Below are 23,617 nucleotides of genomic sequence, written 5' to 3' on the forward strand. Positions count from 1 at the left end.
TATCAGACAGCCTACCGTGACGGTAGAGATCAAAATAAAGGGTGCTTCCCAAATTGCATCCTATTCAGTGTAGATGAAGGGGAGGAGACAGGTTCAAGATGAAGGGGAGGAGACAGGGTTAAAGATGAAGGGGAGGAGACAGGTTAAAGATGAAGGGGAGGAGACAGGTTAAAGATGAAGGGGAGGAGACAGGTTAAAGATGAGGGGGAGGAGACAGGTTAAAGATGAAGGGGAGGAGTCAGGTTAAAGATGAAGGGGAGGAGACAGGTTAAAAATGAAGAGGAGGAGACAGGTTAAAGATGAAGGGGAGGAGACAGGTTAAAGATGAAGGGGAGGAGACAGGTTAAAGATGAAGAGGAGGAGACAGGTTAAAGATGAAGGGGAGGAGACAGGTTAAAGATGAAGGGGAGGAGACAGGTTAAAGATGAAGGGGATGAGACAGGTTAAAGATGAAGGGGAGGAGACAGGTTAAAGATGAAGGGGAGGAGACAGGTTAAAGATGAAGGGGAGGAGACGGGTTAAAGATGAAGGGGAGGAGTCAGGTTAAAAATGAAGGGGAGGAGACGGGTTAAAGATGAAGGGGAGGAGACGGGTTAAAAATGAAGGGAAGGAGACAGGTTAAAGATGAAGGGGAGGAGTCAGGTTAAAGATGAAGGGAAGGAGACATGTTAAAAATGAAGGGGAGGAGACAGGTTAAAGATGAAGGGGAGGAGACGGGTTAAAGATGAAGGGGAGGAGACAGGTTAAAGATGAAGGGGAGGAGACAGGTTAAAGATGAAGGGGAGGAGACAGGTTAAAGATGAAGAGGAGGAGTCAGGTTTAGATGAAGGGGAGGAGACAGGGTTAAAGATGAAGGGAAGGAGACAGGTTAAAAATGGAGGGGAGGAGACAGGTTAAAGATGAAGGGGAGGAGACAAGTTAAAGATGAAGGGGAGGAGACAGGTTAAAGATGAAGGGGAGGAGACAGGTTAAAGATGGAGGGGAGGAGTCAGGGGAGGGGAGGAGACAGGTTAAAGAAGGATTTTTAGGCCTTGAGACAATTGAGACATGCATTGTGTATGTGTACCATTCAGAGGGAGAAAGGGCAAGACAAAAGATTGAAGTGCCTTTGAACAGGGTATGGTAGTAGGTGCCAGGCGCACCGGTTTGAGTGTGTGTGTGTGGGGCGGGGGGCGTGCAACTCAATATTAAGAAGGTGGTCAAAATGTTTGGTATACTCAGTGTATATACGGAATACGGTGAAAGACACAAAGAAAGAGCACCGTTATGATACAAACATTAGCTTGGTCCCAACTGTCTATTTAGTTCGTTATTAACGGGTGGCATCGGCAGCCATCCTGAGCACACTGTCATTTTGTCCTTGGCCTCAATCCCCATGTCAACTGCCGGATTCAACGACTACCAAAAAAGAAACACACACATACACACACACTGGTATGGAGTAGGTGTGATGGTTTCTAAACCCCCTGCTACTGTGATTTTCAATGTGAAATCATCACACACACACACACACACACACACAGGTATGGAGTAGGTGTGATGGTTTCTAAACCCCCTGCTACTGTGATTTTCAATGTGAAATCATCACACACACACACACAAACACACACACACACACTGGTATGGAGTAGGTGTGATGGTTTCTAAACCCCCTGCTACTGTGATTTTCAATGTGAAATCATCACACACACACACACACACACACACAGGTATGGAGTAGGTGTGATGGTTTCTAAACCCCCTGCTACTGTGATTTTCAATGTGAAATCATCACACACACACACACAAACACACACACTGGTATGGAGTAGGTGTGATGGTTTCTAAACCCCCTGCTACTGTGATTTTCAATGTGAAATCATCACACACACACATACACACACACACACACACACACACACACACACACACACACACACACACAGGTATGGAGTAGGTGTGATGGTTTCTAAACCCCCTGCTACTGTGATTTTCAATGTGAAATCATCACACACACACACACACACACACACACACACAGGTATGGAGTAGGTGTGATGGTTTCTAAACCCCCTGCTACTGTGATTTTCAATGTGAAATCATCACACACACACACACACACACACACACACACACAGGTATGGAGTAGGTGTGATGGTTTCTAAACCCCCTGCTACTGTGATTTTCAATGTGAAATCATCACACACACACACACACACACACACACACACACACACACACACACACAGGTATGGAGTAGGTGTGATGGTTTCTAAACCCCCTGCTACTGTGATTTTCAATGTGAAATCATCACACACACAAACACACACACACACACAGGTATGGAGTAGGTGTGATGGTTTCTAAACCCCCTGCTACTGTGATTTTCAATGTGAAATCATCACACACACACACACACACACACACACACACACACACACACTGGTATGGAGTAGGTGTGATGGTTTCTAAACCCCCTGCTACTGTGATTTTCAATGTGAAATCATCACACACACACACACACACACACACACACACACACACACACACACACAGGTATGGAGTAGGTGTGATGGTTTCTAAACCCCCTGCTACTGTGATTTTCAATGTGAAATCATCACACACACACACACACACACACACACTGGTATGGAGTAGGTGTGATGGTTTCTAAACCCCCTGCTACTGTGATTTTCAATGTGAAATCATCACACACACACACACACACACACACACACACACACACACACACTGGTATGGAGTAGGTGTGATGGTTTCTAAACCCCCTGCTACTGTGATTTTCAATGTGAAATCATCAACAGTGGATCTGCTGTTTACTACGAAGCAAAACAAGTTCTATCAACAAACTAGCTAAATCATACACTCATTGAGCCTATGTTAATGAGGGGGGGGGTTCAAACCCTTCTAAACCCTCTTTTAAGTCCTTATCAGTTGCTGCTGTGTTAAATACCAACAGTAGGCTAAGCACCTCTAAAGCGAACAGCCATAGGGAACCTAACAGTGATGATATTATGTCCATGAAACAGACAAGTGGGTTTTGCCTACAGAACAACACCAGAGGTGCTCAGTCTTATGAAACGGGGTGCATCCTAAATAGCACCCTATTCCCTACATAGTGCACTACTTTAGACCAGAGCCCTATGGCACCCGATTCCCTACATAGTGCACTAGTGGGCCTCTGGTCTAAAGTAGTGCACTAGATAGGGAATAGGGTGCCATAGGGCTCTAGTCTAAAGTAGTGCACTATATAGGGAATAGGGTGCCATTTGGGAGACAGTGTTTATCTCTGGATCCCCTGGGGGAGATAAGCTCAGTACAGAACGGATGCAAAACTACCACACCGAGAGGACAGTTTGGACAGAAAACATTTCCTGACAGAAAATATATTGCATAACGAAATCACAAAGTGCTGCACTGGCTGACCCACCAGTAGCTATATAATCTAGATCAGTGGAGGCTGCTGAGGGGAGGACGGCTCATAATAATGTCAGGAATGGAGTCAATGGAGTGGTATCAACCACATCTAAGAAGTGGTTTCCATCTGGTTGATACCATTCCATTGACTCCATTCCAGACATTATTATGAACCGTCCTCCCCTCAGCAGCCTCCACTGATCTAGATTATATGACACCGTGTCTATCTAGACCATATGACACAGTATCTATCTAGACCATATGACACACTGTCTATCTAGACCATATGACACAGTGTCTATCTAGACCATATGACACAGTATCTATCTAGACCATATGACACAGTGTCTATCTAGACCATATGACACAGTATCTATCTAGACCATATGACACAGTGTCTATCTAGATCATATGACACAGTGTCTATCTAGACCATATGACACAGTGTCTATCTAGACCGTATATTTATTTTATTTTTATTTCACCTTTATTTAACCAGGTAGGCTAGTTGAGAACAAGTTCTCATTTGCAACTGCGACCTGGCCAAGATAAAGCATAGCAGTGTGAACAGACAACACAGAGTTACACATGGAGTAAACAATTAACAAGTCAATAACACAGTAGAAAAAAAAAATGGGCAGTCTATATACAATGTGTGCAAAAGGCATGAGGAGGTAGGCGAATAATACAATTTTGCAGATTAACACTGGGGTGATAAATGATCAGATGGTCATGTACAGGTAGAGATATTGGTGTGCAAAAGAGCAGAAAAGTAAATAAATAAATAAAAAAACAGTATAAAAACAGTATGGGAATGAGGTAGGTGAAAATGGGTGGGCTATTTACCAATAGACTATGTACAGCTGCAGCGATCGGTTAGCTGCTCGGATAGCTGATGTTTGAAGTTGGTGAGGGAGATAAAAGTCTCCAACTTCAGCGATTTTTGCAGTTCGTTCCAGTCACAGGCAGCAGAGTACTGGAACGAAAGGCGGCCAAATGAGGTGTTGGCTTTAGGGATGATCAGTGAGATACACCTGCTGGAGCGTGTGCTACGGATGGGTGTTGCCATCGTGACCAGTGAACTGAGATAAGGCGGAGCTTTACCTAGCATGGACTTGTAGATGACCTGAGCCAGTGGGTCTGGCGACGAATATGTAGCGAGGGCCAGACGACTAGAGCATACAAGTCGCAGTGGTGGGTGGTATAAGGTGCTTTGGTGACAAAACGGATGGCACTATGATAGACTGCATCCAGTTTGCTGAGTAGAGTGTTGGAAGCCATTTTGTAGATGACATCGCCGAAATTGAGGATCGGTAGGATAGTCAGTTTTACTAGGGTAAGCTTGGCGGCGTGAGTGAAGGAGGCTTTGTTGCGGAATAGAAAGCCGACTCTTGATTTGATTTTCGATTGGAGATGTTTGATGTGAGTCTGGAAGGAGAGTTTGCAGTCTAGCCAGACACCTAGGTACTTATAGATGTCCACATATTCAAGGTCGGAACCATCCAGGGTGGTGATGCTAGTCGGGCATGCGGGTGCAGGCAGCGATCGGTTGAAAATCATGCATTTGGTTTTACTCGCATTTAAGAGTAGTTGGAGGCCACGTAAGGAGTGCTGTATGGCATTGAAGCTCGTTTGGAGGTTAGATAGCACAGTGTCCAATGACGGGCCGAAAGTATATAGAATGGTGTCGTCTGCGTAGAGGTGGATCAGGGAATCGCCCGCAGCAAGAGCATCATTGATATATACAGAGAAAAGAGTCGGCCCGAGAATTGAACCCTGTGGCACCCCCATAGAGACTGCCAGAGGACCGGACAGCATGCCCTCCGATTTGACACACTGAACTCTGTCTGCAAAGTAATTGGTGAACCAGGCAAGGCAGTCATCCGAGAAACCGAGGCTATTGAGTCTGCCGATAAGAATATGGTGATTGACAGAGTCGAAAGCCTTGGCGAGGTCGATGAAGACGGCTGCACAGTACTGTCTTTTATCGATGGCGGTTATGATATCGTTTAGTACCTTGAGCGTGGCTGAGGTGCACCCGTGACCGGCTCGGAAACCAGATTGCACAGCGGAGAAGGTACGGTGGGATTCGAGATGGTCAGTGACCTGTTTGTTGACTTGGCTTTCGAAGACCTTAGATAGGCAGGGCAGGATGGATATAGGTCTATAGCAGTTTGGGTCCAGGGTGTCTCCCCCTTTGAAGAGGGGGATGACTGCGGCAGCTTTCCAATCCTTGGGGATCTCAGACGATATGAAAGAGAGGTTGAACAGGCTGGTAATAGGGGCTGCGACAATGGCGGCAGATAGTTTCAGAAATAGAGGGTCCAGATTGTCAAGCCCAGCTGATTTGTACGGGTCTAGGTTTTGCAGCTCTTTCAGAACATCTGCTATCTGGATTTGGGTAAAGGAGAACCTGGAGAGGCTTGGGCGAGGAGCTGCGGGGGGGGGCGGAGCTGTTGGCCCGAGGTTGGAGTAGCCAGGCGGAAGGCATGGCCAGCCGTTGAGAAGTGCTTATTGAAGCTTTCGATAATCGTGGATTTATCGGTGGAGACCGTGTTACCTAGCCTCAGTGCAGTGGGCAGCTGGGAGGAGGTGCTCTTGTTCTCCATGGACTTTACAGTGTCCCAGAACTTTTTGGAGTTGGAGCTACAGGATGCAAACTTCTGCCTGAAGAAGCTGGCCTTAGCTTTCCTGACTGACTGCGTGTATTGGTTCCTGACTTCCCTGAACAGTTGCATATCACGGGGGCTATTCGATGCTATTGCAGTCCGCCACAGGATGTTTTTGTGCTGGTCGAGGGCAGTCAGGTCTGGAGTGAACCAAGGGCTGTATCTGTTCTTGGTTCTGCATTTTTGAACGGAGCATGCTTATCTAAAATGGTGAGGAAGTTACTTTTAAAGAATGACCAGGCATCCTCAACTGACGGGATGAGGTCAATGTCCTTCCAGGATACCCGGGCCAGGTCGATTAGAAAGGCCTGCTCACAGAAGTGTTTTAGGAGCGTTTGACAGTGATGAGGGGTGGTCGTTTGACTGCGGCCCGTGGCGGATACAGGCAATGAGGCAGTGATCGCTGAGATCCTGGTTGAAGACAGCGGAGGTGTATTTGGAGGGCCAGTTGGTCAGGATGACGTCTATGAGGGTGCCCTTGTTTACAGAGTTAGGGTTGTACCTGGTGGATTCCTTGATGATTTGAGTGAGATTGAGGGCATCTAGCTTACATTGTAGGACTGCCGGGGTGTTAAGCATATCCCAGTTTAGGTCACCTAACAGAACAAACTCTGAAGCTAGATGGGGGGGCGATCAATTCACAAATGGTGTCCAGGGCACAGCTGGGAGCTGAGGGTGGCCGGTAGCAGGTGGCAACAGTGAGAGACTTATTTCTGGAGAGGGTAATTTTCAAAATTAGTAGTTCGAACTGTTTGGATATGGACCTGGAAAGTATGACATTACTTTGCAGGCTCTCTCTGCAGTAGACTGCAACTCCTCCCCCTTTGGCAGTTCTATCTTGACGGAAGATGTTATAGTTGGGTATGGAAATCTCTGAATTTTTGGTGGCCTTCCTGAGCCAGGATTCAGACACGGCAAGGACATCAGGGTTAGCAGAGTGTGCTAAAGCAGTGAGTAAAACAAACTTAGGGAGGAGGCTTCTGATGTTGACATGCATAAAACCAAGGCTTTTTCGATCACAGAAGTCAACAAATGAGGGTACCTGGGGACATGCAGGGCCTGGGTTTACCTCCACATCACCCGCGGAACAGAGAAGGAGTAGTATGAGGGTGCGGCTAAAGGCTATCAAAACTGGTCGCCTAGAGCGTTGGGGGCAGAGGATAAGAGGAGCAGGTTTCTGGGCATGGTAGAATATATTCAGGGCATAATGCGCAGACAGGGGTATGGTGGGGTGCGGGTACAGCGGAGGTAAGCCCAGGCACTGGGTGATGATGAGACAGGTTGTATCTCTGGACATGCTGGTTGTAATGGGTGAGGTCACCGCATGTGTGGGAGGTGGGACAAAGGAGATAACAGGGGTATGCAGAGTGGGTCTAGGGGCTCCATTGTGAACTAAAACAATTATAACTAACCTGAACAACAGTATACAAGGCATATTGACATCTGAGAGAGACATACAGCGAGGCATACAGTAATCACAGGTGTTGAATTTGGAAAGCTAGCTAAAAACAGTAGGCGAGGCTAATCCGCTAGCACAACAAACAGCAGGTAAAATGGCGTTGACTAGGCAACGGGCCGACAGGTAAGACAAACAAGCAGAAAGGAGTACCGTGATTAATGGACAGTCCAGCGTGCGTCAGCTATGTAGCCAAGAGATCAGTGTCCAGGGGGCAGCGGTGGATGGGCAGGGGGCTGGGCTGGCGAGTGTTATCCAGGTTTTTTTTTTTTAAACTAACAATGACTAACTAGCTTGTAGCTAGTTAGCTGGTTAGCGTCTGGAGGTTCTTGAGTGTGTCATAAAAATAAAAATAAGAGTAAAAGTAATAGCGATTCCGTATCACATTGGGTGAGGCAGGTTTCCGGAAGGTATAAACAAATTAAAAATCACTGTCGGCAGTAGAGGGTCAGTAGAGGGTCCAGGCCAATTGGCAAATTAGGTATTTTTGGACCTCTTCGGCTAGTCGGGAGATGGGCTTAGCTCGAGGCTAGCTCCAGGCTAACTGGTGCTTGCTCTGGGACAGAGACGTTAGCCAGGAGTAGCCACTCGGATTGCAGCTAGCTATTTACGATGATCCGGTATAAAGGTTCAGAGCTTGCGGTAGGAATCCGGAGATGTGGTAGAGAAAAAGCAGTCTGATATGCTTTGGGTAGATGTCGCGCTGGTGTCCTAGTTAGCGTTGAAGACCGCTAGCAGTGGCTAGCTAGTAGCTAGTTAGCGGCTAGCTTCTGATGAGGGTTCCGATTCTAAAGTATAGAAAAAGCAGATCCGTACCACATTGGGTGATGCGGGTTGCAGGAGAGTATATTCAGCCTGTAGTTGGAAAGTGAGATTAAAATATGTACGAAATATATACAGAAAAAAAACGAGGAAAAACTATATTTACACTATACAGGACGGGACAAGACAAACGTCCGACTGCTACGCCATCTTGGATTGTATAGTGTCTATCTAGACCGTATAGTGTCTATCTAGACCGTATAGTGTCTATCTAGACCGTATAGTGTCTATCTAGACCATATGACACAGTGTCTATCTAGACCATATGACACAGTGTCTATCTAGATCTATCTAGACCGTATAGTGTCTATCTAGACCATATGACATAGTGTCTATCTAGACCATATGACACAGTGTCTATCTAGACCATATGACACAGTGTCTATCTAGACCATATGACACAGTGTCTATCTAGACCATATGACACAGTGTCTATCTAGACCATATGACACAGTGTCTATCTAGACCATATGACACAGTGTCTATCTAGATCTATCTCTAGACCATATGACAGTGTCTATCTAGACCATATGACACAGTGTCTATCCAGACCATATGACACAGTGTCTATCCAGACCATATGACACAGTGTCTATCTAGATCTGTCTAGACCATATGACACAGTGTCTATCTAGACCATATGACACAGTATCTATCTAGACCCTATGACACAGTGTCTATCTAGATCTATCTAGACCATATGACACAGTGTCTATCTAGACCATATGACACAGTGTCTATCTAGATCTATCTAGACCATATGACACAGTGTCTATCTAGACCATATGACACAGTGTCTATCTAGACCATATGACACAGTGTCTATCTAGACCATATGACACAGTGTCTATCTAGATCTGTCTAGACCATATGACACAGTGTCTATCTAGACCGTATGAAAGTGTCTTTCTCCTTTCGGCAAATCTGGCCACGACTCCGATTTGCTCCTCCCTTCCTGTTGGCAGAAACTCAAACAGGAAGTACCCGTGCAAAGGACTATTCAACGTTGGTCTGACCAATCGGAATCCACGCTTCAAGATTGTTTTGATCACGGGGAATGGGATATGTTCCGGATAGCTTCCGAGAATAATATTAATGAATATACTGATACTGTGAGACTGAGTTTATCAGGAAGTGTATGGCAGATGCTGTACCCACTGTGACTATTAAAACCTACCCTGACCAGAAACGTGGATAGATGGCAGCATTCACGCAAAACTGAAAGCGCGAACCACCGCATTTAACCATGGCAAGGTACCTGGGAATATGGCTGAATATAAACACTGTAGTTATTCACTCCGCAAGGCAATCAAACAGGCAAAACGTCAGTATAGAGACAAAGTGGAGTCGCAATTCAACGGCTCAGACACAAGACGTATGTTGCAGGGTCTACAGACAATCACAGGCTATAAAAAGAAAACCAGCCACATCACGGACACTACGTCACGCTTCCGGACAAGCTAAACACCTTCTTCACCCGCTTTGAGGATAACACAGTGTCATCGACACGGCCCACTAACAAGAACTGTGAGCTCTCCGTCTCCGTGGCCGACGAAAGACATTTAAGCGTGTTAACCCTTGCCATGCTGCCGGCCCAGAGAGCATCCCTAGCCGCAGCCTCAGAGCATGTGCAGACCAGCTGGCTGTTGTGTTTACAGACATATTCAATCTCTTCCATATCCCAGTCTGCTGTCCCCGCATGCTTCAAGATGGCCACAACTGTGTCTGTACCCAATAAGGCAAGGGTAACTAAATTACTTTCGACCTGACTAACTTCTGTCATCATAAAGTGCTTTGAGAGACTCGTCAAGGATCATATCACCTCTACCTTACTTGTTACCCTAGACCCACTTCAGTTTCCTTACCGCCCCAATAGATCCACAGATGATGCAATCGCCACTGCACTGCACACAGCCATATCCTGGACAAGAGGATTACCTTTGTAAAAATGCTGTTCATCGACTATAGCTCAGCATTCAACACCAAGAGGGAGAGCGATGGAGTGCTGCATCAGATGACCTGGCCTCCACAATCCCCCGACCTCAACCAAATTTAGATGTTTTGGGATAAGTTGGACCGCAGTGGGAAGGAAAAGCAGCCAACAAGTGCTCAGCATATGTGGGAACTCCTTCAAGACTGTTGGAAAATCATTCCAGGTGAAGCTAGTTGAGAGAATGCCAAGAGTGTGCAAAGCTGTCATCAAGGCAAAAGGTGGCTATTTGAAGAATCTCAAATCTAAACTATATTTAGATTTGTTTACCACTTTTTTGGTTACTACATGATTCCATATGAGTTAGTTCATAGTTGTGATGTCTTCACTATTGTTCTACAATGTAGAAAATAGTACAAATAAAGAAAAACCCTGGAATGATTAGTTGTGTCCAAACATTTGACCGGTAGTATATGTATATTTAAAACCAACTACTTTTAGTCCGAATGGATCATTTCTCTGCGTAGTAACAAACCCACATCGCAACCTATGCCAGCCCTAACTGTTCCCACCCCTATTGTTGGCGGAGAGCAAATGTTGCAGTTTTAAAGCTAATTTCCCCAACAATTCTACACATTTTGCATGGGGCAGATATATTTTGTAGCTGTTTTAAAGCTACTTTCCTGCAATTCTATGCATTCTTTCATGTCTTATGTGTGTTTATATACCGGTGGTCCGTATTGACCCCGTTATGGAAGATCTAGACCACATAACACAGTGTCTGTCTAGATCAGCTGGGTTCAGGCTCATCCTTAATATTTTTCTTTACCAACCGTGATTTGGCTGTAGGCCACTATGTCAGAAACAAAAAAAAAATAGCTTTTGGGTCTTAAAAATATAGGGTTAAGCATAAGATAAGTGCGTTTAAGGTTAAGTTTAAAAATCTGATTTTACGATTTGTATTGCTGAACTTATTGCAGGACTGCCGGCTGTCCAAGTAAATAATGGCAGCAGTAGGATCCCCATTAGCCGACAGCAATGGCGGCAGGTGGACATGGTTCTGTTTTGAGTTAAAGGTGGTAGGTCCTGCCCTCTACTGGCGATGGAAAGAATAGCAGCTAGAGAGAGCACATTTTGAAAATATTTTTTATTTATTTAACTAGGCAAGTCAGTTTTAAGAACAAATTCTTATTTAAATTACATGATAAATACTATTAACTCTTCAAATGGAATACAATATTTGTAAATATATAATAATATAAAAATTTGCATCTAAGGAGAAAAAAGAGGTTATTTCTAAATTCATAGTTGCAACAGGAAATCCTTAAAGTTATCGAGCTTATCAAGTAGGGACATAGTTCCAGGTAAACACTGTTCAAGTAGATTCTAAGACATAGAAGTAAATAACAACATTAGGTAACACTAAATAAGGACTTACATTCATAAACTACTCTCTTACTGAGAATCTTAAAGAGTATAGTATATTTTAGTGGGATGACCTAATGGATCTTGTCTTGCATTACTAAAAACTGGTGTGTGGAAAATGACCTGAAAATAATTTTTCAAAAAAAGACAAAAAGTAGATAAAACAATAATAGGTGTATCATCAGTTTTTCTTTCCATTGGGAATTGTTAACACAATCAGAGAAACATTCAAAACATGTTGCATGACTCGGTATGCGGTGAAGTCAGTAGTTTGAAACATCGGTATGCAGTGATGTCAGCGACTGTGCTTTTCCAACATGACGTCAGTGTAGTTCACCCAAACGGTTTACCAAATGACATCATCACCATCAGCACTTAGCTAGAATCTCCTGGCAGCTCTTGTACACTTTGACCAGGCAGTTCAGCCTTGGTTTTGAGCTCTGAAAGAGGAATGAAAGGTAAACTATTATCAGACAGGTGAATGTAGAGGTCAGTAAAGGCTTCAACGCGCAGGGTTAAGCTTCAACGCGCAGGGTTAGGCTTCAACGCGCAGGGTTAGGCTTCAACGCGCAGGGTTAGGCTTCAACGCGCAGGGTTAGGCTTCAACGCGCAGGGTTAGGCTTCAACGCGCAGGGTTAGGCTTCAACGCGCAGGGTTAGCCTTCAACGCGCAGGGATAGGCTTCAACACAGGGTTAGGCTTCAACACAGGGTTAGGCTTCAACACAGGGTTAGGCTTCAACACAGGGTTAGGCTTCAACACAGGGTTAGGCTTCAACGCACAGGGTTAGGCTTCAACGCACAGGGTTAGGCTTCAACGCACAGGGTTAGGCTTCAACGCACAGGGTTAGGCTTCAACGCACAGGGTTAGGCTTCAACACACAGGGTTAGGCTTCAACACACAGGGTTAGGCTTCAACACACAGGGTTAGGCTTCAACACACAGGGTTAGGCTTCAACACACAGGGTTAGGCTTCAACACACAGGGTTAGGCTTCAACACACAGGGTTAGGCTTCAACGCACAGGGTTAGGCTTCAACGCACAGGGTTAGGCTTCAACGCACAGGGTTAGGCTTCAACGCAGGGTAAAACTACATCAGATCCAAAGGTTTTATTTATTATTATTATTATTATTATTATTTATTTCTTCATGTGAAGAACACAGGACATTTCACATGTCCGAAATGTGATGTATAAATAAATGTTGATTTGATTTAGATACAGACATGCATTTTAAACAGTATGTTAGATCCATAATGATCCTGAAGCTCACCTGAAACAGCGGGACCACGCTAGACACTGCCTCTGGATCTGAGGGGTCCTTCAAGAGGATGCAAAGATAGTAGATGACTGTTTGCTGAAGAAAAAAAAAACATCATAAGATACGATATAATAATATTGTATATACCATTTATCAGACTATTTTATCCAAAGCGACTTTCAGTCATGCATTGTTCACTGTCCTACGATCATCAACGGTTCAGATAAGTTATAGCAGGATCCATCGAACTGCATCTGAACGAGAAGCAGTCAACGCCTTTAGTGACGATCAAATCAACTGGAAATGTACCTTCATCAGCTCAGTATCCTATTTCCTCACCATGTGAATAGCTTCATTCATTACTATGTCTTTGATTTTCCTCACCATGTGAATAGCTTCATTCATTACTATGTCTTTGATTTTCCTCACCATGTGAATAGCTTCATTAATTTACTATGTCTTTGATTTTCCTCACCATGTGAATAGCTTCTTTAATTTACTATGTCTTTGATTTTCCTCACCATGTGAATAGCTTCTTTAATTTACTATGTCTTTGATTTTCCTCACCATGTGAATAGCTTCATTAATTACTATGTCTTTGATCTTGCCCATCTCTATGAAGTCTGTAGACTCCCTGCCGGAGGCGTAGCTAGAAGACACCTGGACACCCAGAGAACCAATGATGAGCAGCGTCTCATGGTCCACCTTCACAAAGTGGATGTGAACCATCATACCGACCAGGGTGATGATTATGGCACTGGAGAGAACGGCTGTGTTCTGGAGAGAGATGAAGAGAATGGCATTGAAGTAAAAAATTAAAAATAAAAAGTTTTAATCTCTCTGTAGACTCAGGGTGCTCCACATACAGCGACTTTGAGAAGAGACCAGCATTGAACTGATTGAACCACAACAACAATAATACTTAGCTATATTATTAAATGATTAATCTAGCTTAGTGGGTTACCGACACTGGCCCTAAAGTGCTATAGGGGCACACTTTTGTTCTAGACCTGCACTAACACCACCGATACAACCACACAACACCTGCTGAGCAGTTGGTTGAATCAGATGTGTTAGTGTCGGGCTGGAACAAAATCCTGCACACCCAGTAGCTTCCGGAAACTGGATTGTTGACCAGTGACGCAGGTGCCATGGTCAAAACTATTAGACTGTATAGCGAATAGGGTGCCATTTGGGACTAAACCCTAGTATCCTTACCTCAGTGACGAAGAATATGATGTAGGCCGATAGCCAGACGGCGCAAGTGTAAGCCATCACTCTGCCTATGGAGACTTTAGCCGAGCTAACCGTGAACTCCCTGCAGAAACCCGAGTGACTTTGACACTCCAGAGAGATGGCCTTGCCGTCGATGTCCGTGTAGGTTTCATCTTCCATGCTGTAATGCTGGTCACCGTTCTGCATAAACTCTAGATGACTGAATATCAATAGCTGGAACTGGAGTGATGTCTAGCTAACGTTAGCTATCGTCTAACTAATGTAGGCTAGCTCTAACGTCTCCAGTGAGAAGACAGCTTACTAGCTATAGCTAACAATGTGGAGACTGAATAAACTATTTAAAAACAATTAACAATAACTAACATATTTGCATACGCTAAGTTACTAGTTTACTTCAAAGCCAGCAAATACGTGAATCCGGAAATTCACTTCCTCTCAATATTGACTATTAATTGCACAAAACTAGGTCAACATCGATGAGAAAACCTCTTTGACCGAACTGGCAAGCTACAAACTTTGAGGTGCATTGTGGGGAAAGTAAGCTATTCCAAACAACAACTACATTTCCCAGGATGCTTCGCGGTCTATAACTTTTGACCTCTGGATGAAAACAAGCCGATCAGCTGATGAAACTGTGAACAACATCTAGCTGTTGGGCAGCGAAATTATCCTTATAAGAGAGATATATGTATACACAACGGTATCTTTGTGATTGACATTGCATACCATGTTTGTTTATTAAAAGAGTATTGCGTTGTTTTGTGTGTAGAAGGTGAAAAAACGTTTAGGTTAGGAAATATCTTGGCAAACTAAGCTAGGTCCATATTTTTGGCTTGATAATGGCTTTTGTTGATGGGTTGGTTCTTGAGAAATGGGTCGTTTCAGTTGATGTGGAGTAACTGACAAATATGTTAGTGTTTTCTTTATATATATATATATATATATATATATATATGCAGATTTGTTGTTTTTGCACAGAGTCACGGTTGTCAATTTCTACTCTCAAAGTCGCTTAGCCAACAACAACAGCAGCTAAACAAACACTAAGCCATCTAACGTTAGCTAATGCCAATGTTATTGGTGGTTGATAGCTATCGATTGCTTGCAGGTGGTGCTAGCTGCATGTCTGGACATGTATGTAGGAAATCGTTATGATTGTTTTGCTGACACACAGACATATCTGTAATTTAAAGAGTCATTTGATGTCAAAGTGATCTGTCACAGTTCATTTTTGAAAATTGATCTGCTAAGTGTTTTTGGGGAGTATAGAAGAGGCACTACTACCATAACGTACTAAATAAGAAAACATTTAAATCTTTAACACCTTACAGACTATAGCCATAAACATATTCTACATCAGTCTGGTATCGTTATCCCGAGTGTAGTTTTCGACTCTTCAGCAACAGTTCCTCAGGCACAGATTATAGGCATAAAGACGCCCTTGTTAGCAGTACCACACCAAAGTGTTAATTATGAGTGGTCAAGGTCCGTCTGTAGGTAAAAGGATCAACACCATCCTGGTGTGTCAGGAGAGCTGGAGAGCTACGCCTGCGGCGGCTCAGACGCCGCCGCCTTCGATTGCGACAGCCTGCAGTGCGTCCTCCGCGAGCTAGAGCTCCATCGCCAGGAACGCATCGCCCCGGGACACGTCCCTTTCTGTGACTCCTGTAAAGGGGACAACCGCGGCTTTGGGGTGAACAGGGGCTGGCTGAGGGCAGTGGTGCGCTGCCAGGGCTGTAAGAGTAACCTCTGTTTGGACTGCCAGAAGCGGAGCCACAGCGGGGTGAACAAGAGGAAGCACCCTGTGACCCTCTACCCTCCTCCGGTGAAAGCCCAGGATAGTAGCCTGGAGGCTGGGGATGGAGGGGAGTGGAGGCCCTGAAAGCAAAACTGGAGAAGGTGTGCAGCTTCTTACTGGTGGATGAGAAGGAGGAGATGCAGGTGAGGGACATATTGTGTGCTTGAATGCATCCTAAATGGCACACTGTTCCCTTTATAGTGTACTTATTTTTGACCAGGCCCCACAGAGTCATACTCAACCCCCTCACTGTAGACACGAATCAACCCCCTCACTGTAGACTCTAATAAACCCCCTCACTGTAGACACGAATCAACCCCCTCACTGTAGACTCTAATCAACCCCCTCACTGTAGACACTCTAATCAACCCCCTCACTGTAGACTCTAATCAACCCCCTCACTGTAGACACTAATCAACCCCCTCACTGTAGACACTAATCAACCCCCTCACTGTAGACTCTAATCAACCCCCTCACTGTAGACTCTAATCAACACTCTCACTGTAGACTCTAATCAACCCCCTCACTGTAGACTCTAATCAACCCCCTCACTGTAGACTCTAATCACTAGGAACTTGTGTATATCTGAAAAGATTGGATGATGGGTATAAGGCAGTTTGCAGTTTGACAATCTGTATGAAACGCCAAGGAGAAATATCTTAAATAATCGTCCTTCGATTCAGATTGGAGGACTGCCGGCTGTACAAGAAAATATTGGTTAAGAAGACCAATAATCGTGTGTGTCCATCTTTGTGCAATCATGCCAACTCCTTGTTAGTCATTGACATGTCAATGAACAATGGAGCTGGCAAACGCACAAACAGATCTGGGACCAGGCTCTAGAAGTAGACAACAGATCTGGGACCAGGCTTTAGAAGTAGACAACAGATCTGGGACCAGGCTATAGAAGGAGACAACAGATCTGGGACCAGGCTCTAGAAGTAGACAACAGATCTGGGACCAGGCTTTAGAAGTAGACAACAGATCTGGGACCAGGCTATAGAAGGAGACAACAGATCTGGGACCAGGCTTTAGAAGTAGACAACAGATCTGGGACCAGGCTATAGAAGGAGACAACAGATCTGGGACCAGGCTATAGAAGGAGACAACAGATCTGGGACCAGGCTATAGAAGGAGACAACAGATCTGGGACCAGGCTATAGAAGGAGACAACAGATCTGGGACCAGGCTAGACCAATACTCTGTTTGGTTGAGGAAAGTACTTCACCACAGACTGACCTCTGTTGTATTGAATCTCTAGTTAAAGGACGAGGAAGACTTTGTGAGCCGGCTGGACTGCAGGCTAGAGGAACTCCTCAAGGTCGTGTCTATCTTTGGAAACACTGGGGGAGGGGAAGTCCCACGCCCTGAATCACACCTTCTTCCTGGGGCGAGAGGTGTTCCAGACATCCCCCACCCAGGAGTCCTGCACCGTGGGGGTCTGGGCTGCCGTGGACCCCATCCACAGGGTTGTGGTGATCGACACAGAGGGACTGCTGGGGGCAGGTACAGAATTAAACATGACTAAATATGAAGCAGGAGCTGGACATACACTGATGGTAGCTAGAACCAACAGCAAGGCTTCGACTGACATCTGATTGGTCAAAACCTTGTTGTATCAAAAGACTAGGCTAGAGTATCACTTGTCTGTCTGTTGAGGGAATGCTGTCTGTCTGTTGAGGGAATGCTGTCTGTCTGTTGAGGGAATGCTGTCTGTCTGTCGAGGGGAATGGTGTCTGTCTGTCGTGGAGAATGCTGTATGTCTGTCTGTCGAGGGGAATGTTGTCTGTCTGTCGAGGGGAATGTTGTCTGTCTGTCTGTCGAGGGGAATGCTGTCTGTCTGTCTGTCGAGGGGAATGCTGTCTGTCTGTCGAGGGGAAGGCCTAAAGGCTTTTGATGATGATCACATTGGGAGCACTAACCAGTCAGCAGACATCTACTAACACTTCACCTTCCTCGGTTCCCACCTAGGATCCAATCAGGGCCAGCGTACCCAGCTGCTCCTCCAAGTCCTTGCCGTCTCCGACCTCGTTATCTACCGTACCCATGCCGACCGTCTCCACGACGACCTGTTCAAGCTCCTAGGTGATGCTTCGGAAGCCTATCTGAAGCACTTCACCAGGGAGCTGAAGGCCACTACAGCCCGATGTGGCCTGGACGTCCCTCTGTCCACTCTGGGACCAGCTCTTATTATCTTCCATGGGACCGTCCACACCAAGCTACTGGGCTCAGGTAGGTGCTTCTGGTTGGCTTAGCCTGAGTGCCAGTCTGTTTGTGCTGTCATGTCAATGAAGTTGACAATAACACAAACAGCTGGGTTCAGGTTGGGGGACAGGGTCAGGGGTCAGACAGACAGACAAACAGATGGGTTCAGGTTGGGGGACAGGGTCAGACAGACAAACAGCTGGGTTCAGGTTAGGGGACAGGGTCAGACAGACAAACAGCTGGGTTCAGGTTGGGGGACAGGGTCAGGGGTTGAGACAGAGATAGAGACCATAGCAGGATTGCCCTCAATTCAGTTTTCAGTTTAGAAAGTGGAAATAACTTGTCATAGCCTAGTCCATTCACCTCTACTTACAATCATCAGTCTCTAACATCAAGACTGTCTTCCCCTCTTTTCTCTTCTTCATCCACTGCTCTCTCTCTTCCCCTCTCTCCTCTACATCTTTCTATATCTATCTCTCTCTCTCCTCTACATCTCTCTCCTCTACATCTTTCTCTATCTATCTATCTCTCTCTCTCCTCTACATCTTTCTCTATCTCTCTCTCTCCTCTACAGCTCTCTCTCTCTCTCTCTCTCTCTCTCTCTCTCTCTCTCTCTCTCTCGCTCTCTCTCGCTCTCTCTCTCTCTCTCTCCTCTACATCTCTCTCTCTCCTCTCTCTCTCTCTCTCTCTCTCTCTCTCTCTCTCTCTCTCTCTCTCTCTCTCTCTCTCTCTCTCTACTCTCTCTCTATCTATCTCTCTCTCTCTCTCAGCTCTCGCTCTCTCTCTCCTCTCTCTCTCTCTCTCTACTCTCTCCCTCTCTCTCTCTCCTCTCTCTCTCTCTCTCTCCTCTTTCTCTCTATCTCTCTCTCTCTCTCTCTTTCTCTCTCTCTCTCTCTCTCTCTCAGCTCTCTCTCTCTCTCTCTCCTCTCTCTCTCTCTCTCTCTCTCTCTCTCGCTCTCTCTCTCTCTCTCTCTCTCTCTCTCTCTCTCTCTCTCTCTCTCCTCTACATCTCTCCCTCTCTCTCTCTCCTCTACATCTCTCCCTCTCTCTCGCTCTCTCTCTCTCTCTCTCCTCTACATCTCTCTCTCTCTCTCTCTCTTCCCCTCTCCCCTCTACATCTCTTTCTCCCTCTCTTCTCTACATCTCGCTCGCTCCCCCTCTCTCCAGACAACCCATCAGAGTCTGCAGAACGTCTGCTCCAGGTGCGTTTCAGGAAGTTGGGTATGTTTCCCGAGTCCTTCAGCTCCATCCAGTATCGCGGGACTCGAACCTACAACCCCCCGACAGATTTTAGTGGTCTGCTGCGGAGCCTGGAGCAACAGTTAGATAACAACACTACTCGCTCACCTCGTTCCGCAAGCGTCATATACAGAGCCCTGCAGGTTGGTGTGTGTGTGTGTGTGTGTGTGTGTGTGTGTCTGTAAGCAATGAATGACATTGTCAACACCTTTTGCAAAGTTCTCCCTCCCTCTAATCTCCCCTGCTCTCTCTCTCTCGCTCTCTACTCTCTCTCTCTCCCTTCTAGGCCCTGAGTGAACGTTTCAGTGGGGATATCCCAGAAGAGCACCTGGCCAGTAACTCTTTCTTCCCTGATGAATACTTTACCTGCTCCAGTATCTGTCTCAGCTGTGGGTTAGTTCCTCAACTGCTCCAGTATCTGTCTCAGCTGTGGGTTAGTTCCTCACCTGATCCAGTATCTGTCTCAGCTGTGGGTTAGTTCCTCACCTGCTCCAGTATCTGTCTCAGCTGTGGGTTAGTTCCTCACCTGCTCCAGTATCTGTCTCAGCTGTGGGTTAGTTCCTCACCTGCTCCAGTATCTGTCTCAGCTGTGGGTTAGTTCCTCACCTGATCCAGTATCTGTCTCAGCTGTGGGTTAGTTCCTCACCTGCTCCAGTATCTGTCTCAGCTGTGGGTTAGTTCCTCACCTGCTCCAGTATCTGTCTCAGCTGTGGGTTAGTTCCTCACCTGCTCCAGTATCTGTCTCAGCTGTGGGTTAGTTCTTCACCTGCTCCAGTATCTGTCTCAGCTGTGGGTTAGTTCCTCACCTGCTCCAGTATCTGTCTCAGATGTGGGTTAGTTATTCACCTGCTGCAGTATCTGTCTCAGCTGTGGGTTAGTTATTCACCTGCTGCAGTATCTGTCTCAGCTGTGGGTTAGTTCCTCACCTGCTGCAGTATCTGTCTCAGCTGTGGGTTAGTTATTCACCTGCTGCAGTATCTGTCTCAGCTGTGGGTTAGTTCCTCACCTGCTCCAGTATCTGTCTCAGCTGTGGGTTAGTTCCTCACCTGCTCCAGTATCTGTCTCAGCTGTGGGTTAGTTCCTCACCTGCTCCAGTATCTGTCTCAGCTGTGGGTTAGTTCCTCACCTGATCCAGTATCTGTCTCAGCTGTGGGTTAGTTCCTCACCTGCTGCAGTATCTGTCTCAGCTGTGGGTTAGTTCCTCACCTGCTCCAGTATCTGTCTCAGCTGTGGGTTAGTTCCTCACCTGCTCCAGTATCTGTCTCAGCTGTGGGTTAGTTCCTCACCTGCTCCAGCAGTATCTGTCTCAGCTGTGGGTTAGTTCCTCACCTGCTCCAGTATCTGTCTCAGCTGTGGGTTAGTTCCTCACCTGCTCCAGTATCTGTCTCAGCTGTGGGTTAGTTCCTCACCTGCTCCAGTATCTGTCTCAGCTGTGGGTTAGTTCCTCACCTGCTCCAGTATCTGTCTCAGCTGTGGGTTAGTTCCTCACCTGCTCCAGTATCTGTCTCAGCTGTGGGTTAGTTCCTCACCTGCTGCAGTATCTGTCTCAGCTGTGGGTTAGTTCCTCACCTGCTCCAGTATCTGTCTCAGCTGTGGGTTAGTTCCTCACCTGCTCCAGTATCTGTCTCAGCTGTGGGTTAGTTCCTCACCTGCTCCAGTATCTGTCTCAGCTGTGGGTTAGTTCCTCACCTGCTCCAGTATCTGTCTCAGCTGTGGGTTAGTTCCTCACCTGCTCCAGTATCTGTCTCAGCTGTAGGTCAGCAGTAAAACCTTGAAATCAGCCCTTGCCTTAACAGGAAGCCAGTGTAGGGAGGCTAGCTAGGAGTAATATGATCACATTTTTTGGTTCTAGTCAGGATTCTAGCAGCCGTATTTAGCACTAACTGAAGTTTATTTAGTGCTTTATCCTGGTAGCTGGAAAGTAGAACATAGTAGTAGTCTAATCTAGAAGTGACAAAAGCATGGATACATTTTTTTGCATAATTGTTGGACATAAAGTTTCTGATTTTTGCAATGTTACGAAGATAGAAAAAAATCTGTCCTTGAAACAATCTTGATATGTTCGTCAAAAGAGAGATCAGGGTCCAGAGTAACACCGAGGTCCTTCACAGTTTTATTTGAGTTGACTGTACAACCATCAAGATTAATTGTCAGATTCAACAGAAGATCTCTTTGTTTCTTGGGACCTAGAACAACCATCTCTGTTTTGTCCGAGTTTAAAAGTAGAACATTTGCCGCCATCCTCTTCCTTTTGCCTGAAACACAGGCTTCTAGCGAGGGCAATTTTGGGGCTTCACCATGTTTCATCGAAATGTACAGCTGTGTGTCGTCCGCCTAGCAGTGAAAGTTAACATTTTGTAATCTTTCTGACAGATAAGGTCTAAACCAGGCCAGAACTTGTCCGTGTAGACCGATTTGGATGTCCAATCTCTCCAAAAGAATGTGTTGATGGTATCTAAAGCAGCAGTAAGGTCTAGGAGCACGAGAACAGATGCAGAGCCTTGGTCTGACACAATTAAAATGTACTACCTTCACAAGTGCAGTCTCAGTGCTATGATGGGGTCTAAATTCAGACTAAGCGTTTCGTATACATTGTTTGTCTTCAGGAAGGCAGTGAGCTTTCAAATTTTATTTTGAGAGGAATGGAAGATTCGATATAGGCTGATAATTTTTTATATTTTCTGAGTCAAGATTTGGCTTTTTCAAGAGAGGCTTTATTACTGCCACTTTTAGTGAGTTTGGTACACATCTGGTGGATAGGGAGCCATTTATTATGTTCAACATAGGAGGGCCAAGCACAGGAAGCAGCTCTTTCAGTAGTTTAGTTGGAATAGGGTCCAGTATGCAGCTTGAAGGTTTAGAGGCCATGATTATTTTCATCAATGTGTCAAGAGATATGGTATTAAAAAACTTGAATGTCTCCCTTGATCCTAGGTCCTGGCAGTGTTGTGCAGACTCAGGACAACTGAGCTTTGGAGGAATACGCAGATTTAAAGAGGATTCTGTAATTTGCTTTCTAATGATCATGATCTTTTCATCAAAGGAGTTCATGAATTTATTACTGCTGAAGTGAAAGCCATCCTCTCTTGGGGAATGCTGCTTTTTAGTTACTTATTCTCCTCAATGTGTACTGACTGTGTACTAACCCTCTTCCTGTCAGGTCTGGCTGTCAGAACAGTATGAACCACCTGAAGGAGGAAGTGGACCACGAGGCTAAACACCGCTGTTGCTACTCTGCTCAGTATGACAACCGTATCTACACTTGTAAGGTAGGAATACACACATAAACACACACACACACACACACACACACACACACACACACACACACACACACACACACTAGTTATTCCTCTGATCTGAACGTCTGTACTCTGCTAATCAGGCGTGCTATGAGGGAGGGATGGAGGTGATTGTGGTTCCCAAGACGACAGCCTCCTCTGAGTCTCCCTGGTTTGGTCTGGCCATCTATGCCTGGTCTGGGTGAGTTACTGGTCAGCTGGGCAATCAGAAAGTAGTGCACTACATAGGGAATAGGTTGCCATTTGGGATGCACTCCGGGTGTATTCCTTCAGAATGAAGGGAGGAAGCTATTTACTCTGTATCACTGTATGAGGCTGTGGAGAAAAGGAGAATAGTGGTCATTTAAGAGTGGTTTGAGACCAACTGTCCTTTGAAATGCATTCCAGGTGACTACCTCATGAAGCTGGTTGAGAGAATGCCAAAGAGTGTGCAAAGCTGTCATCAAGACAAAGGGTGCATATTTTGAAGAATCTCAAATATAAAATATATGTTGATTTGTTTACCACTTTTTTGGTTACTACATGATTCCATATGTGTTATTTCGTAGTTTTGATGTCTTCACTATTATTCTACAATGTAGAAAATAGTAAAAATAAAGAAAAACACTTGAATGAGTAGGTGTTTCCAAACTTTTTAAACTAAAGTAGTGGTGGTGTTGTTTACAGGTATGTGATAGAGTGTCCCAACTGTGGGGTGATCTACAGAAGCAGGCAGTACTGGTACGGGAACCAGGACACAGTGGTCAGGACTGATGTCGGGTGATTGTGGAGGCCAGGTCATCTGATGCAGCACTCCATCACTCTCCTTGGTCAATATTTTGACTGGTACTGTGTTTATTTACAATTTTTTTTTTTATGGGGGA

The 23,617-nt window shown here is 45.5% G+C and overlaps 1 protein-coding gene and 1 pseudogene across 1 annotated transcript; one reads left to right on the forward strand and one right to left on the reverse strand.

Annotated features, from left to right (window-relative positions):
• Positions 1-11,423: 11,423 nt before the first annotated feature.
• On the reverse strand, positions 11,424-14,745 carry LOC115125418 (phosphatidylinositol glycan anchor biosynthesis, class H). The gene is made up of 4 exons (XM_029654929.2): positions 14,193-14,745; positions 13,542-13,751; positions 12,987-13,070; positions 11,424-12,156 (listed from the first exon to the last, which is right to left on the reverse strand). Exons 1-4 carry the CDS (start codon positions 14,394-14,396, stop codon positions 12,085-12,087), a joined length of 570 nt encoding a protein of 189 aa, XP_029510789.1. The 5' UTR covers positions 14,397-14,745; the 3' UTR covers positions 11,424-12,084.
• A 38-nt stretch (positions 14,746-14,783) lies between these two features.
• On the forward strand, positions 14,784-23,517 carry LOC115125419 (zinc finger FYVE domain-containing protein 1-like; annotated as a pseudogene).
• The last annotated feature ends 100 nt before the right edge of the window (positions 23,518-23,617 follow it).

This window comes from Oncorhynchus nerka, linkage group LG13 (genome assembly GCF_034236695.1).
Source record: "Oncorhynchus nerka isolate Pitt River linkage group LG13, Oner_Uvic_2.0, whole genome shotgun sequence".
NCBI classification, from domain to species: Eukaryota; Metazoa; Chordata; class Actinopteri; order Salmoniformes; family Salmonidae; genus Oncorhynchus; species Oncorhynchus nerka.